This window comes from Girardinichthys multiradiatus, chromosome 10 (assembly GCF_021462225.1).
Source record: "Girardinichthys multiradiatus isolate DD_20200921_A chromosome 10, DD_fGirMul_XY1, whole genome shotgun sequence".
In the NCBI taxonomy this organism is placed as follows: domain Eukaryota; kingdom Metazoa; phylum Chordata; class Actinopteri; order Cyprinodontiformes; family Goodeidae; genus Girardinichthys; species Girardinichthys multiradiatus.
Genome location: NC_061803.1, coordinates 5,095,165 through 5,109,865, shown reverse-complemented (window position 1 = coordinate 5,109,865; position 14,701 = coordinate 5,095,165). Strand labels below are relative to the sequence as shown.

The 14,701-nt window shown below is 41.0% G+C and overlaps 1 protein-coding gene across 1 annotated transcript; it reads left to right on the top strand.

The window, feature by feature from the left end:
• Nucleotides 1-1,585: 1,585 nt before the first annotated feature.
• On the top strand, nucleotides 1,586-9,890 carry LOC124875557 (serine/threonine-protein phosphatase alpha-2 isoform-like). Its single transcript, XM_047377772.1, has 7 exons — nucleotides 1,586-1,985; nucleotides 3,524-3,655; nucleotides 4,873-5,103; nucleotides 6,202-6,306; nucleotides 7,031-7,254; nucleotides 8,856-8,990; nucleotides 9,072-9,890. The coding sequence occupies exons 1-7, from the start codon at nucleotides 1,931-1,933 to the stop codon at nucleotides 9,165-9,167; spliced, it is 978 nt and encodes a 325-aa protein (XP_047233728.1). The 5' UTR covers nucleotides 1,586-1,930; the 3' UTR covers nucleotides 9,168-9,890.
• Nucleotides 9,891-14,701: the final 4,811 nt, after the last annotated feature.

Sequence of the window (14,701 nt, the reverse complement as noted above, 5' to 3'; positions counted from 1 at the left end):
AAAAGTACGTCACTTCCGTGGGCGTCTTTATGTCAAGCCATGTTATCACACAATAATTCCACGTGAAGTTCCGAGTAGGTTTTATTATTCTGGAAACTTGCACCAGTACGTCGGAGATATAATAATGCATGGATGGATATAATAATATTTCTTGGTATTTTTTAATCATTTAATTTCATTAAAGGAAAACCGGCGGTGTAATTACAGCAATTAGTAACTGATATCAACTGCTATTATGTACCTTTGGGTTCGTTTTGTTATTTCTTTTCATTTCAACATTATTTATTGACTTTCGTGTAAATAATTGTCAATCTTTGACTCTTTTTTATTTGTTGGCTACATGTTCTGTCTGGGAAGATTATGTGCACATTGTACATGTATTCGAAATGAATAAAGGTAATTAAAGGAAACCTTGCATGAGGACACAAATATGGCAAATAATTTGTATATAAATTGAAAAGAAGTGGACCAAGACCTGAACCTGGGGACCAAGACCTGAACTTGCATACAAGTTCTCACTGCAAGTCTAGGTCTCGAAGCCCTCCACCTTCCATGAGTCTTATTTCAGCCAAGACTGTCATTAACACCTGGCTTAATTACACTGCTCCACAACAAGCTGTTCACCAAAAAAATCCTTTTAATTCTAGCGCTTAGAGCAAAAAGGTGAGATAGGATGCTGCAAACATGTTGACGGTTAACAAAATATGATTTAAACCACTCTAAACTCTTCTTATCTACTCTAAGTCCTGATTTGATCTTTCTCTATGGCATAAAGAGGACAAAATCATATTGTAAAGTGTATAAATCATGGGTGTTCAACTCCAGTTCACAAGAGCCGATGTCTAGCATGTTTTAGAGCTGTCTCTGCTCTAATACAGGTTACTCAAATGTTGTTTGAGGACATGACCAAAACTTTGCAAAATTGCAGAATGCTTAATACTTGTTAGTCTATATTTAGATACTAGATAAGCTGCTACATATTTAAAAATTGCAAAAGTGGCTGGTTTCTAACTGCTGGGAAAATATGAATAGGTGCCTCCATAGAAGAATGCTTCATCAGATGTCAGGAGTTCAAACAACACATCGGAGATGAGCAGATCCCAAGTGGGTGTTTCATTGTAGATAACTGCAAAACCTATTTAGCGTCTTGAATACATTTTATAATGCACATCTTTGGGTTTTTAATGATTTTCAGACTTTCAACCTGTTCTTTTCAAAGACAATTTCAGTTGTGGAAATCATTATCTTTAGTTTGATATGTAGGGATGTTATTTTACACGTTTCATTTTAGTTACAATTATAAAACATTTATGTTTAGATCAAATAAATATTATTGTTTAAAAAAGTTACATTTTTAAAAAGTAATTTCTCCTATTTGTTTTGATTATGTGGTACTACAGCCTGCCACACCTACCGATAACGACTACTCTTTTTTATTGTAACTTCAAGACAAGCAAATCCTGACATACTTTAAATACAGCCAATCCAAGAGAAGATTGGGCGCCCTAGATACCGCCTACATGGGGAGACTAACCAATCGTAGCGCAAAAACAGTCTGACCACTTCCGTTCACCGTCATTTTCAGCTAACGCTCATCTAGTCTTTTTTTTGTCGGTGGCATGGTGCCAGAAGCTGCAGTACAAACGGGGTTCTCACGGGAAAATACTAACATTTAAAAGCTAATTAGGGTATTTACTGAATATTTTTGACAATTTATAATTTTCGCAGCACATGTCAGCCATCAAATCCTCATTAATTCAAATCCCGGCCTCAGACTTTGAGGTTGACAATTATTCCCCAAGGTTAGTGAGCTAGCGCGCTAACGATAGCCGATTAAAGTAGTTAAGCTAACGGGTAACTCGACAGCCACTTTAAGCCACAGCATCTTTATTTTCTCGGTTACTAAAAGATCCAAAAATAGGGGAGTAAAATGGCGGAAGCCGACAAGTTGAACATCGACTCCATTATACAGCGTCTGCTCGAAGGTAAGACCCAGAATATACATTTATCCGTACAGTGGTGCCATTTTAGCGATAAGGGTAGCCGCCAATGCTAAGCTAGCAGGTTAGTCATCTGGCGTCTTGCAAACGAAGCCGAGGACTGAAATTATGCTGGAGCCTGAGCATCAGCTCGGCTTCATCAGCGGCATTTCCAGCATACAAATCCTGCTTCTATTCTTAAATTCCTCTGAAATATTCGATAAAACGCCCAGGTGCTGTATTTTGTTAACGTTACATTGACGTTTTAAGGAAGGAAATTATTCATGCATCTTAGATTTGGACAAAAGTTGTTTTTTGTATGTATTTCTTGATATGTACTGTGGAATTTGGTTTGGTTTCTTCCCAAATCTGAAATGATCCCTTTTCTTAAAATATGAGAATTTTGGACAGCTAAAACAAGTATTCTCAGTAAACCTAAAAATGTGGGCACATATGCAGGTATTAAAATGTTGAACCGCTTGGTGTGTCAAATTTCATTTGAAATAGTATTAAAAGACCTTTCCAGGTCTAGAAATTAGAGTTACGCCTATCAGACTTTTCCTGGGTGATTCTGATTCTGGATTTCCTTGAGTTCTGACCTGCTGATTTAGGTTTTGAACGACTTAATGCATGAAAGAGACTAAATATGGCTTATTTGATAGAGGTGGTAGATTTAAATCCATCTGAAAATGTAGAAATTACAAGATTTTCCCTAATATAAGCATTAAAGGAAATTTTTCTAATCTTTAGCTGATTTTATTCAACTAAAAATGTGCTTCAGAATATAAATGCTGCTGGCTGAGGCTTTTATAAGGCCAGAAATGGTGGAAGAAACCAGCAGATCCAATCGCTGGCCAGTTGATTGGTGCAGCTCAATCAGAAATGAAGACAGCTGCATCATTTGAAAGTATGAAATTCTGCCATAATTTCTATTCCTGAATTTACTTTGAGACATAAAAACCTGTAACACAGAATCAGCAAAAATGGGATTGTTTGAAAATCAAACCTTAGGAAGATGAAGCAGTTTTTTGTTGGATCGTATTTTGAAGCTCCATCATATCGGCACCTACTGTTATCAGTCTTTTATATACATTCAGTGTTTTTATTTATAGCACTTTGCCCCTGAGTTTTCTACTTGAAGATATAAAATATCATAAATATTGATTGAGTAATCTGAAAATTGTGACTAATAAAGGCATAAAACTGTTAGTGGTTTTCATGGTTCAGAATTTGTTGTGAAAACTTCCAAAGGTTCCAGTATAAAACAGTGACCTTTAATGGACAGCAGTCTGGATTTTCTATGGGTCCTGACCCGTTAGCTCTGCCGGTTTTAAACCCTAAGCTCTACAAAAAAAGACCAAATGTGCTGCAGGTTCTTTGACATTGGTCGTTGTTTTAAATCCAACAGAAAATGTTACTAGTTTGTAATTGACTCTTTACTCGCTTGTTAACATGTTCAATGAGCATTACCTTTAAATCAGACGTATTTTACACAGCTATGCTCACCCCTGCTCCTTTTTCTGTCTTTTATTTCATCTCCGAAGTGAAAGGATCCAGACCTGGTAAAAACGTTCAGCTGACAGAGAATGAAATCCGTGGCCTCTGCCTGAAGTCCCGGGAGATCTTCCTCAGCCAGCCGATCCTGCTAGAACTGGAGGCGCCCCTCAAGATTTGTGGTGAGCCTCAGTTGTTTTCTTCAGGGTCAGGGGTCATTTTCACACAGTGGTTTGGGATGATGGTTGTAGCTCTGTGGAATCATACGAGGGGACTAGTGTGTCGAATCTCTGTTTAACGTTTTGGTGAATTCTCGAAAGAGGTGGAAAACTATTTCTATATTGTTGCCGGACATATTAAAGCGTATTTGACCTTGCCTTATTAAAAGCAGGCAGGGGTCGTTGGATCTTGGCTTGCCGCTGCTGTGTTGTTTTGCAGTGTGAGTCTCCTTGGACTTGTTCTCCTGAGTCTTTGTGCTGATGACGCCATTCAGTGTTACTTCATAGGAACAATGAAGTTCAGAAATGGGCCAGGCTTGCAGTACTGCAGAAAAATAAAGAAAAGTCACTCCAGCAGTGAATTCAGGCTCACATCTTTACATCGTTTTCTCAGTTAAAGCTCCTCTGATTCAGGAAGGGTTGGACCACCAGCCGAGTTCTTTACTTTTTGTTGTGCAAATATGCAGCAGGATAATCACACCTTTGACTTTTAAAGTTACAGTATGCTTTAATGTCCGTCTGATCAATCAATACCATTGCAGTAGAGCCAGGAATTTATCTTTTTTACTTTGGCTTAAAACAAATCAGGCTTATATGATTTTAGGCATGTTTAACACATTACCCCAAACATGGATCAGAAGGCTGTTTTCTCAGCCTTTTTTAGCTCCAAGTTGGACCAATACCAGCAACGCCGTGCTGGCCGGCCAGGAGATTGCAGCTTATAATAAAAACTGTATATAGGATGCAGTGAGGTGAGCCACAGCAAACATGTTGTTCAGATGAGACTAAAATGTTACTGTTTGTGTGCGAGCAGGAACTTACCCCTGAACACAGGAACGCTGCTGCGGAACAAGGCTGCATCATGATACAATTAACCATAAATCCTCCTGTTAAAAGGGTGTTGTTCCTGACAACTGTAACCATCTGCTTGCTCAGCATCAGGGGTCGCTGCACAGTCTGGGCTTCCTTAGATAGAAAACATTTTACCACCTCTACTGGTACTATACCCATGGTTGAATTGGAATGTAGGTAATCCAAATTGAAACTGTCTATGTTTGGATTGATTTGATTTTATTAATATCTGTTTATCTGCCTCCAGATGGCTGTTGTTAGGTGACTCTTTAAAATAAACTGCACTGAACAGAATTAAAATCGAGCTCAACCCTGTTTTTTACCCTCAGGCGACGTTCACGGGCAATACTATGATCTTCTGAGGCTGTTTGAATACGGCGGCTTCCCACCAGAGAGCAACTACCTGTTCCTGGGCGATTATGTGGACAGAGGCAAGCAGTCCCTGGAGACCATCTGCCTCCTGTTGGCTTACAAGATCAAATACCCAGAAAACTTTTTTCTGCTGAGAGGAAACCACGAATGCGCCTCAATTAACAGAATATACGGCTTCTATGATGAGTGTAAGTTGTGGGAAGTTTGCAGTTTTTACAAACTATATTCTTTTAACTCTTATTGAATCTTCAATAAGAGATTTGGTTTAATTATATATAACTATCATCCACACATGTAGTGTCTATCAAAAGTATTCATGCACCTTAAAGTTTTCTAAATTACAACCACAAACCTTAATGTATTTTATTCACATACTATGTGAGAGAAACCAGCGCAAAGTAATCTAAAATCAGTAATTAATCCAAATTAGTTTTTAATCTGATCTCAGTATAAGTCCAGCTTTTCTGCGAAGGCCTGAGTGGTTCGTTAGGGAACATTATTGCAGAAACAGCATCAGGAACACAGCAGACAGGTCAGGGAGAAACATGTGGAGAAGTTTAAAGCTGGGTTAGGTTAGAAAACAATATCCCTCCACTGTGAGACATGAATGTGGCTGCGTCATGCTGTGGGAATGCTTTTCTCTAACTGCGACAGGGAAGCAGATCTGAGTTGATGAGAAGCTAAACACGGGGCAATCCTAGGAGAAAACATCTATAAAGTCTTCATACTGTTCAGAGGTACATCTTCCAGCACAACGACCCTAAATATGCAACCAGAGCAAAGATGGAACGGTTAGGGTAAAACCACATTCATGTGTAGAAATGGCCCAGTCAAAGTCCAGACATAAATTGAGTTGCCAATCCTGTGACAAGACTTGAACATTGATTATTTTGCAAAGACTAATGGGCTTAGGAACTAACTGAAGACTGGGAAGTTGATGTACACAGAAGCTGCTCATCCAGTTGGACTTTTTTTGCAAAGAAAAATAGATTAAAAAATCAGTCTGTAGATCTGCAAAGCTGATAGACATATGCTGATAGATTTGCAGGATTAAGTGCAGCAAAAAGGTGGTTCTGTTTTATAAACTATTAACTCAGGGTAGCTGAACATAAATGCATTCCACACTTTTCAGATTTTATCTGTAAAAGTTTTTAAAACGATATTTTCCTTCCACTTCACAATTTTGCCGGACACAGTGTTGAACTACTGTCTGGAAAATCTCCTACAATAATAACCTGGCGCCGAGGATTTGATTGTGATCGATCAGTTGTGGTTTTCTCACCCAGGTAAAAGGCGATACAACATAAAGCTGTGGAAGACCTTCACCGACTGCTTCAACTGTTTGCCTGTTGCAGCCATTGTTGACGAGAAGATCTTCTGTTGCCATGGAGGTATTCCTCTCACACGGTTAATTTGTCTTTCATATCTGCTCTGTTGCTTCTGTCAACAGAACGGTCACAGAATCGTATAATTGACTCCAGTTATGAACCATTTTGTCCGTATCAGCAAACGGATACAGGTACAGCCTGCTGGGTTACTTAGGATGATTTTATCCTGTTGTTAGTGGGATTTGTAGCACAGGTATGTCAGTAAGTGTCATTGAACAGTCGACAATCTCGAGAATGTTGTATGTGATCATTCAGCTCATGCCCAGGGAGTAAGATTAATATTTCACAGAGAACTTATGTATATCTGTAGCTTTATTTAGCTGGTTTAAGTTAACAATGATCTGAAAATGGCAGTGTCTGTGAGAAACTTTGAGGCACAACATGTAAACTCACACTTGCAGTTACAGAAGACCAAACACAAGAAGGAGCTTTACCTTGCTCTAGTAGTACAATGAAGCCTAAATTAAAATCTGTTTTAATCACATTTTTAGGGTTTAAAATTAGTTTGAAGCAGTAAGAGTTGGCCTTAAAGGCCTGTCTTGTCCTGGGTGCATCCATAAATGCTTAAATCTGAGAGTTTTAAACTCTCCATCAAACCTCTATGATAGACTAGTGTCATAACCATAGAATCGTTGTAGTTCTATAAAAATATTAATAATAAAGCACATTGTAAAACTAATTTAAAAACAATCAGATTCTGCCTTTTAACCTGAGTATTAATCTCCAGGCCTTTCCCCGGACCTCCAGTCCATGGAGCAGGTCAGAAGGGTCATGCGCCCCACCGACGTGCCCGACCAGGGCCTCCTCTGCGACCTGCTGTGGGCCGACCCAGACAAGGACGTGCTGGGCTGGGGCGAGAACGACCGCGGGGTCTCCTTCACCTTTGGCGCCGACGTGGTCACAAAGTTCCTCCACAGACATGACATGGACCTGATTTGTCGAGCCCATCAGGTTGGTGTGACGATTTGGTTCTAAGCCTAAAGATTGTTGTTGCAGCTGGATTTGAGGGAGCAATGCAAAATAATATTTGCCCTATTTAAAAGAATAGTTTCAGGAGTATAATAAAAAGAATCATATTTCAAATATCATATTAATTTAAGGTGTGTTCAGCTGGTCCCAGCCTTCAGTTTGTTACATCCTTTCAAAAGGTTAGGTTCTCATTGGTTCCTGTCAATAAGCTTCGGCTGGGAAGGTTTCGGACAAAACTTCCTCTTTGGATTCACAGCGAGCTTTTTGATGACTAAATGTTTTGTGGAGAGCAGCAGGTGGAAGTTCTTTAATAACAACAATGGGACAAAAAGCTGAAGCTCATTTCTACTTCTCTCCAAGTTGTCAATGTTGACTCATGATTTTAGTGAGTTTATTTCTGTAGGTTCTATGTTTTAAGTCCCTTTTCCCCCAATTTACCCGTTAAAATATGAAGAGTTTTTAATTTTTTTTATTGACGTATTCAAACCAGATTTTGGTTCAGATTTTCTGTCGTACCATTTAAGTTATTTTAATAAAAAGCAGTGGAAGGTTTCCAGAGTCACCAGAGATCATTTAGACGGTATGAGCAGCGTTGCTGCCTCCAATTAATAATAATTATGGTTTTTTTTTTTTTTGAAAGAACAGTTTGGACTCCTGTCTGTTAAGCAGTAGAGTGCAGGCTAGCTAACAGAGACGAGTATAATTAGCTAATATCAGCCTCCCAAAGTGACAAGAACCGATAATATTCTGTGCAATCTGCTCAACACTTGTGCCCGAAGTAGATTTTAATCCTTGGTTCTTTAGCTAATATTGTTAGCTAAATATGTACTGATGTAAATGTATTGGGTGTTAATAAAGTGGTATAAAACCATGGTGTGACTAAGAGTATCCATCTACGTCCATATTTTTAGTCGATGCGTAATTTTTAGGGAGAACTTCCAAGCTCTCAAGCTGTTTGAGATGCACCGTTCTGCACATTTAAATTATCATGCAGATTAGAGTCCTCTAACAGCACTTAGTGCCTGGACCACTGAGAGATGTTTGGGTCGCCTGCAGGAAGACCTCGATTGGTTTAAAAGTGACTGGACATCAGGCTTGATGCTGAGGCCTTCTCCTCTGTTTAGACTTGGTTTCTCATGTTCGATGTAAATCCTCCCTCAAACCATCTATCTTCTCTGTCCTTAAGAGTCCTTGAGGTGTAGGTGCACAGCCCGGTCTTGTCTGAGGAGCTGGCTCTCCTGTGCTGAGCCATGTGCCTTTAGAAGCTGTTTAGTTTCTCCAATATAGAGGTCAGCGAGGAATACCCAGACCTCTATAGAGATCTAAATGTCCTCTTCACTAGTGATGTTTATATGATAGTCTCTGTTATTACATTTAATCTGGAAGGTGTAAAAGAAACAGATTTTGTTTTTCTGTTGGGAGTTTCTCTGACTGAACTGAGACTGTTTCTGACCTAAATATTCAGACTTGTCTTTTCCAGCAGATTTATGACGTCCCTTCATTTTTAATTTTCCTGACGACCTTCCTCTAGACCGTTTAGGGCAGATTCTGCAGGTTCCACCCTCTCCTGTGTGTGTTTTCAGGTGGTTGAGGACGGTTATGAGTTCTTTGCTAAAAGGCAGTTGGTGACGCTGTTTTCGGCCCCAAACTACTGCGGGGAGTTTGACAACGCAGGGGCCATGATGAGCGTAGATGAGACCCTCATGTGTTCATTCCAGGTAATCACCCGAATCTCTGTAAATGACTTGATTCTTATTTTGTTTTTTTCTTGCTGATGTCTTCTTGTTTTCCTACAACAGATCCTGAAACCGGCCGACAAGAAGCTGTTCTACAGCGGCGGAGGCAGCATGGGCTCCGGTCGCCCAGTCACTCCTCCCAGGAAAGCTAAGAAATGACAGCAGTAGTTTGCTCTTCGACCTCCAGCCCATCCCTCCTGCCCTCTACCTCTCTTCTCCTTTCTTTCACCAAACAGCCAGAAATCAAACCTATACCCAGGGCTTTTTTTCTTTTTTTATCTGTACTTCTTAAAACATTTAATGTAATGAATTGTCTGATTGTGTGCGTGCGTGCGCGGACTATACACTTGTCTCGTCTGCAGGTGAGCATTAAATCACATGTACATTTTTGCGAAATTATTGAAAGGTTTATACTTTCCCCTTGTTCTGACCACACTTCCAGTGGCCACGCTGAAGCCACAGGATTGGTCTCTACGGTAATCCGACTGAAACAGCAGGGTTTTGGGAGACTGTGGCAGGTTGCCATCATGGTGGTTTTGGCAACCAAACTCATACTTGTAGAGATAAGAGGGGGAGGCGTGCTTTGTTTTCCCTGTTCCTGTACTGTACAATCTCAAACACAGGTGTGTCTGTGTGTGTGTCTGCCGTGTCTTGCGTAGTTCACTGTAATGTCTGATTATCTCTAAATGAGGAGTTGCATCATTTCCAAGCAAGCACACGTTTACACACACACACACAAATGACGTGTCAGACTCATGAGCCAGAGCTGTAAAAAAAACCCCATGCAGTTTAGGTTTGTACAGATTTGATTACTTGAAAGAGATTTTTTGTGAATTCGTTTTGTAGTCTTTCATCAAGTTGACCAATAAACCGAGAATCTGAGCTGCTGTGTGTCCTTCTTCTTTAAGTCTTTGTCCGTGTAATAAACAATTATGTCACATCTCGTACAGGACCAAACTTTATCTGGCAGAGTTGGCAATCTTTTAAAATATGAAATCATAAAACTTTAAAAGATTGTCTTCTGATGAGCTGCTGACAGAACAACCTTCAAGAAAACTGCAGCTAGATTAATGGAAATAATATTCAATATGTATTTTAGTATATATATTATAGGGGAGACTGGCTAAGTAGGTAGCGAGTAGTCTGTTGTAGGTTTGATTCCAGCTTCCTCCTGCCACATGTCAGTGTGCCCCTGGGCAAGGTGCTTAATCCTGCCCCTCTCGAGGAGATGGGTTCCAGAGCCCACGCTGTGCGTGGAGGCGAGCCCAACTATTTCTAGTCGATATCTCTTGACCTCCCGCACAAGCTCAGGCTCTTTCCCCCCCAGCGAGGTGACATTTCATGTCCCTAGAGCCAGCCTAAGCATCCGGGGATCGGGCCGCCAAGGTCTCCACCTTCATCCGCCGCCCAATCCTCTTTGCACCAGTCCCTCACGGTTCCTCCTGCAGGTGGTGGGCCCACTGGGGGATGGCCTCGCGTTTCTCGTTTGGGCCCGTGAGGAGCAACCCAGCTACCAGGCTCCAGGGTGAGACCCCGGCTCCGCCATACCGGGTGTAAGGATTATGATTATTGATTAATTAATATTCATCAAGAATTATAATTTTAAATCATAATTTGAATTTTTTTTATTTCTTAACCAAAAATCATTACTTACGAATAGAAATCAGAGATGTCCTCTGGTGTTGTGATTATGGGCTCAAACCTCTTAATAATTACAATTAGTTATTTTTTCATTAATAATTGATAATGTCACTGTTTATACAACCACTTCACCGAAGGTGGGGGAACTTCGACCTTGTTTTGACAGATAGATCACTCTTGCACGAAATAAACACAAACGCTTCTCTTAATTATGTATATATGAAGATTTATTGAAGCCGAATAATCCTGATATACCATTATTCTGGTCCAAAACCTTCACCTAACAAGCACCATTCTACACAAAGGGAATAAAAATGACTACCTAACAATAATAATGAAAGAAAAACATATATGTGCATTTAGTGTCTATGAAGATCAAACCAGTAGTTTTATGGACAAAATGTGTAATTTGGGTTAAATGGAAAGAAATCCTCCTGGTGTTGATGTCTGGATTGCAGCGATCAGCTGATAAACGGTGGGGCCACGCCCCTTTAGCCACAACCAGCTGATTGCCCTAAATCTTGACAAAGGGTCATAAACTCATTGGAAAATCTCCTGCAATAAAACTGGAACAAAGAGTGGTCGGGCGAGGCCCAGACCGCAGCTGCTTTGAATTAAAAACTTTTAAAAGTCCAACTTCTAACTCCTGGCTGATTTGGGATCAGCCAGACAAAACATTAACAACGCAGCAGCAAATCAAAACAAAACACAGCTCAGCATAACATAATTCAATCAGTATAGCATGCAACAAGTTAATACCTGAGATTAACTACTGATGATCCTACATCACCTTAACTGCCTCATCCTGCCCAGACCTCTAAATGAACCTATACGGTTTAATCTGAAAAGAACGAAATTACTTTGAAGTTGATTTCTGCTCTCCACCAGTTGAGGATGGATCAGGTCTGAAGAAAAGGAGGGGAAGGGGGGATCACGCGTCCGTGATCAAATTAAAGAAAAAACGGTAATTTCTCATCCGTCCAGGAGGGGAAAAGATGAACCGTTAGTCGACTGCATTACACAAGGAGGAAAACTCATCTCCTTGGACATAGAACCTCTGTGGGTTTCCACCTGCGCCGAGTGTAGCATGGTCTTCGATCGGCAAATAAATCCTCTGATCTTTTCGTATCAGACAGATTTCCAGCTTTCAAGCTTTTCTGGGAATGGCCTTGTAGAGCAAAAGTTTACCTGCGAGCTTTGTCTCTCCAGAAATGTGCCTCTGATGCGCTGTCCTGTGAGACAGGTGGGAAATGGCAACGAAACTCTCCATCTCAGCCCGGTTTATACTCCCAGTGACATCAGAGCTGCGACGTCTGTTGAGCTGCGTGCGTCAAAATGTGCGATCAAAATGGATGACCCCAACACGGGCGACGTCACGTGCCGCGATTTAATAGTCGTCATGAGGGGTTCTTGAACCGCTCTTTGTCAGACCCGTCACCTAGAGCCTGTTTTCCCTGGGAGACCCTACCAGGGGCATTTAAGCCCCAGACAATTTAGTGTTGTGGATTTTCTTATCAAAGTGGGAGATAAGTCAACTCATTAACAAGAGAAAGACCAGACTTTGTCTTTAAAAGTTTATTCAAAGGCATATCAGCATTTGAAGACCCTGTCACTGAGCTTAGTCAGTGAAGCAGAGCCACGAACAGAATTTACAGACAGTATTTAAACCAGAATGTGGGTGTTATCTCAACTTAAAAGAGTTTGGACCCCACCCTGGGTCAGAGGTAACCAGGTTATTTATGAGAGCACCCATCTACCATCACTTTAGACACAACACTTCAGGGAGTGTTAACCATAAAACTCCTGATAATGAATTTAGAGCCCATCTGCTCTTAAGTACCCCAAAACACAGAGGTCAGAGAGGAGAGAGGTAAAAAGGAGGTCAGACCATTTAAAAAAATGTTCCATTACACTAGCCTCTAGGATCATTCGAGCACTCAAACCCTCCACCACATTAAGGTAGCGGTTCAAGGAGGGGGGTTTGGGATTACTTTTCTATATTTACCAATCAGGTTTGACCCAAAACCTTCAGGTGTTTGCTAGAAAGCTGAAGATAAAGAGAGATGTAATTCCAAAATAATCACTTCATATATGTTCTGGATCAACCAAACCAGAGTCCAGACGTAAAATTAACAGGAAGGCTGAGGACAAGTGATCAGAATCGGAATCAGAATCAGCTTTATTGCCAAGTTCGTACATACAAACAAGGAATTTGCCTCCGGTACACTTTGCTCTTTTGTTCTGTTTTTGCTTTACAGAATATACATATTTACAATGTACAATATACACATATCTAATAAAAAAGGTGCATTTGCAAAATCTGTATGCTGTTGTTTTGAACTCTATTAAATGTTCATCAGAGAAACAGCCCGGGGGAAGAAACTGTCTCTGTGGCTGGTTTTAGTAAACAGTGCTCTGTAGCGACGGCCTGAAGGTAAAACTCTAAACAGTTTATGTGCAGGGTGTGTGGGGTCTGCAGAGATTTTAGCAGCTCTTTTCCTGACCCTAGACCTGTATAAGTCCTGGATGGAGGGAAGGTCAGCTCTGATTATTCTCTCTGCAGTCCTGATTATTCGTTGCGGTCTGGACCTGTCCTGTTTTGTGGATGAGCCAAACCACACTGAGATGGATGAAGACAGGACAGACTGAATGATGGCAGTGTAGAAGATGACCAGCAGCTCCTGTGGAAGGTTGAACTTCTTGAGTTGCCTCAGGAAGTACAGTCTCTGCTGGGCTTTCTTTCGAACAGTGTCTATGTGTGAAGACCATTTCAGATCCTCAGAGATGGTGGTTCCTAAGAACCTGAAGTGGTCCACGGCCGATACAGGGTTGTTGAGGATGGTGAGGGGGGTGTATGGGGGTGGTGTTCTCCGAAAGTCCACCACCATTTCCACAGTCTTGAGTGGGTTCACTTCAAGGTAGTTCTGACCGCACCAGTGTACCAGCCAATCCACCTGCTGTCTGTATGCAGACTCATCACCGTCCTGGATCAGTCCAATGACAGTGGTGTCGTCTGCAAATTTAAGGAGTTTCACGGATGAGTCCGATGAGGTGCAGTCATTTGAGTACAGAGAAAAGAGGAGTGGGGATAGAACACACCCCTGGGAGGCACCAGTACTTATTGATCTGGATCGGGAGAAGATGCTCCCCAGTCTCACCTGCTGCTGTCGGTCCGTCCGGAAGCTGTTGATCCACTGACAGGTGGAGGATGGGACGTTGAGCTGTGTGAGCTTCTGGTGGAGGATGTCTGGGATGATGGTGTTGAAGGCCGAGCTGAAGTCTACAAACAGGATCCTGGCGTACGTCCCTGGATGGTCGAGGTGTTGCAGGATGAAGTGTAGACCTAAGTTAACAGCATCATCTGCCGACCTGTTTGCTCGGTAAGCAAATTACACCCCCCCCCTCACACACCCCCACCACCCCCACGGTCTTTATCCACTGGGGGGCAGTGTTTCTGAATAAATCCCATTCTCAAGAAACGACATTTTTCACATTTGGTTTAAAAAAATCTATTTTTCTCCCTAGATCATGGGTTTATAGTACCTTTCCTACCGTAATTAATTGCAAAAATGTAAAGATTTACTTAGCATGAAGCAGCATTTATTGTAAAATAATTACAATTATATATTTTTTTATAGATAATACTCCACATTTGATGCCGTGGTCCTATGAAAAACTATGTGCCTTTCTATATTTAATGTGATTTAAAGTAGGTCTTGTTTCCTTCTTTGGCATTTCTCTGGCTCTTTTTGCATTCATTCGTCTTCCTGTCATCAACGCTCCTGGTCAAGATGTTCTATCCATCACTCTGCCTTCCTTATACAGGGACAGAGAGGTGAGGGGCAAAGTGTACTACTGTGGAGTGGGGAGGGGGCTCAAAAAAGGTTATGGAGTCTTTATCTTTCCTAGGGTTTTCATAAGTGTATTTTTTTCATAAGTGTTTTTCATAATTGTAAGTCTGTTGACATTCTGTTCTTTCTTTTCCAATTATTCTTTAGGAATTCATAACTTTAAAAAATTTGTCACATTTTTACCTATTAATTAGTATTTTC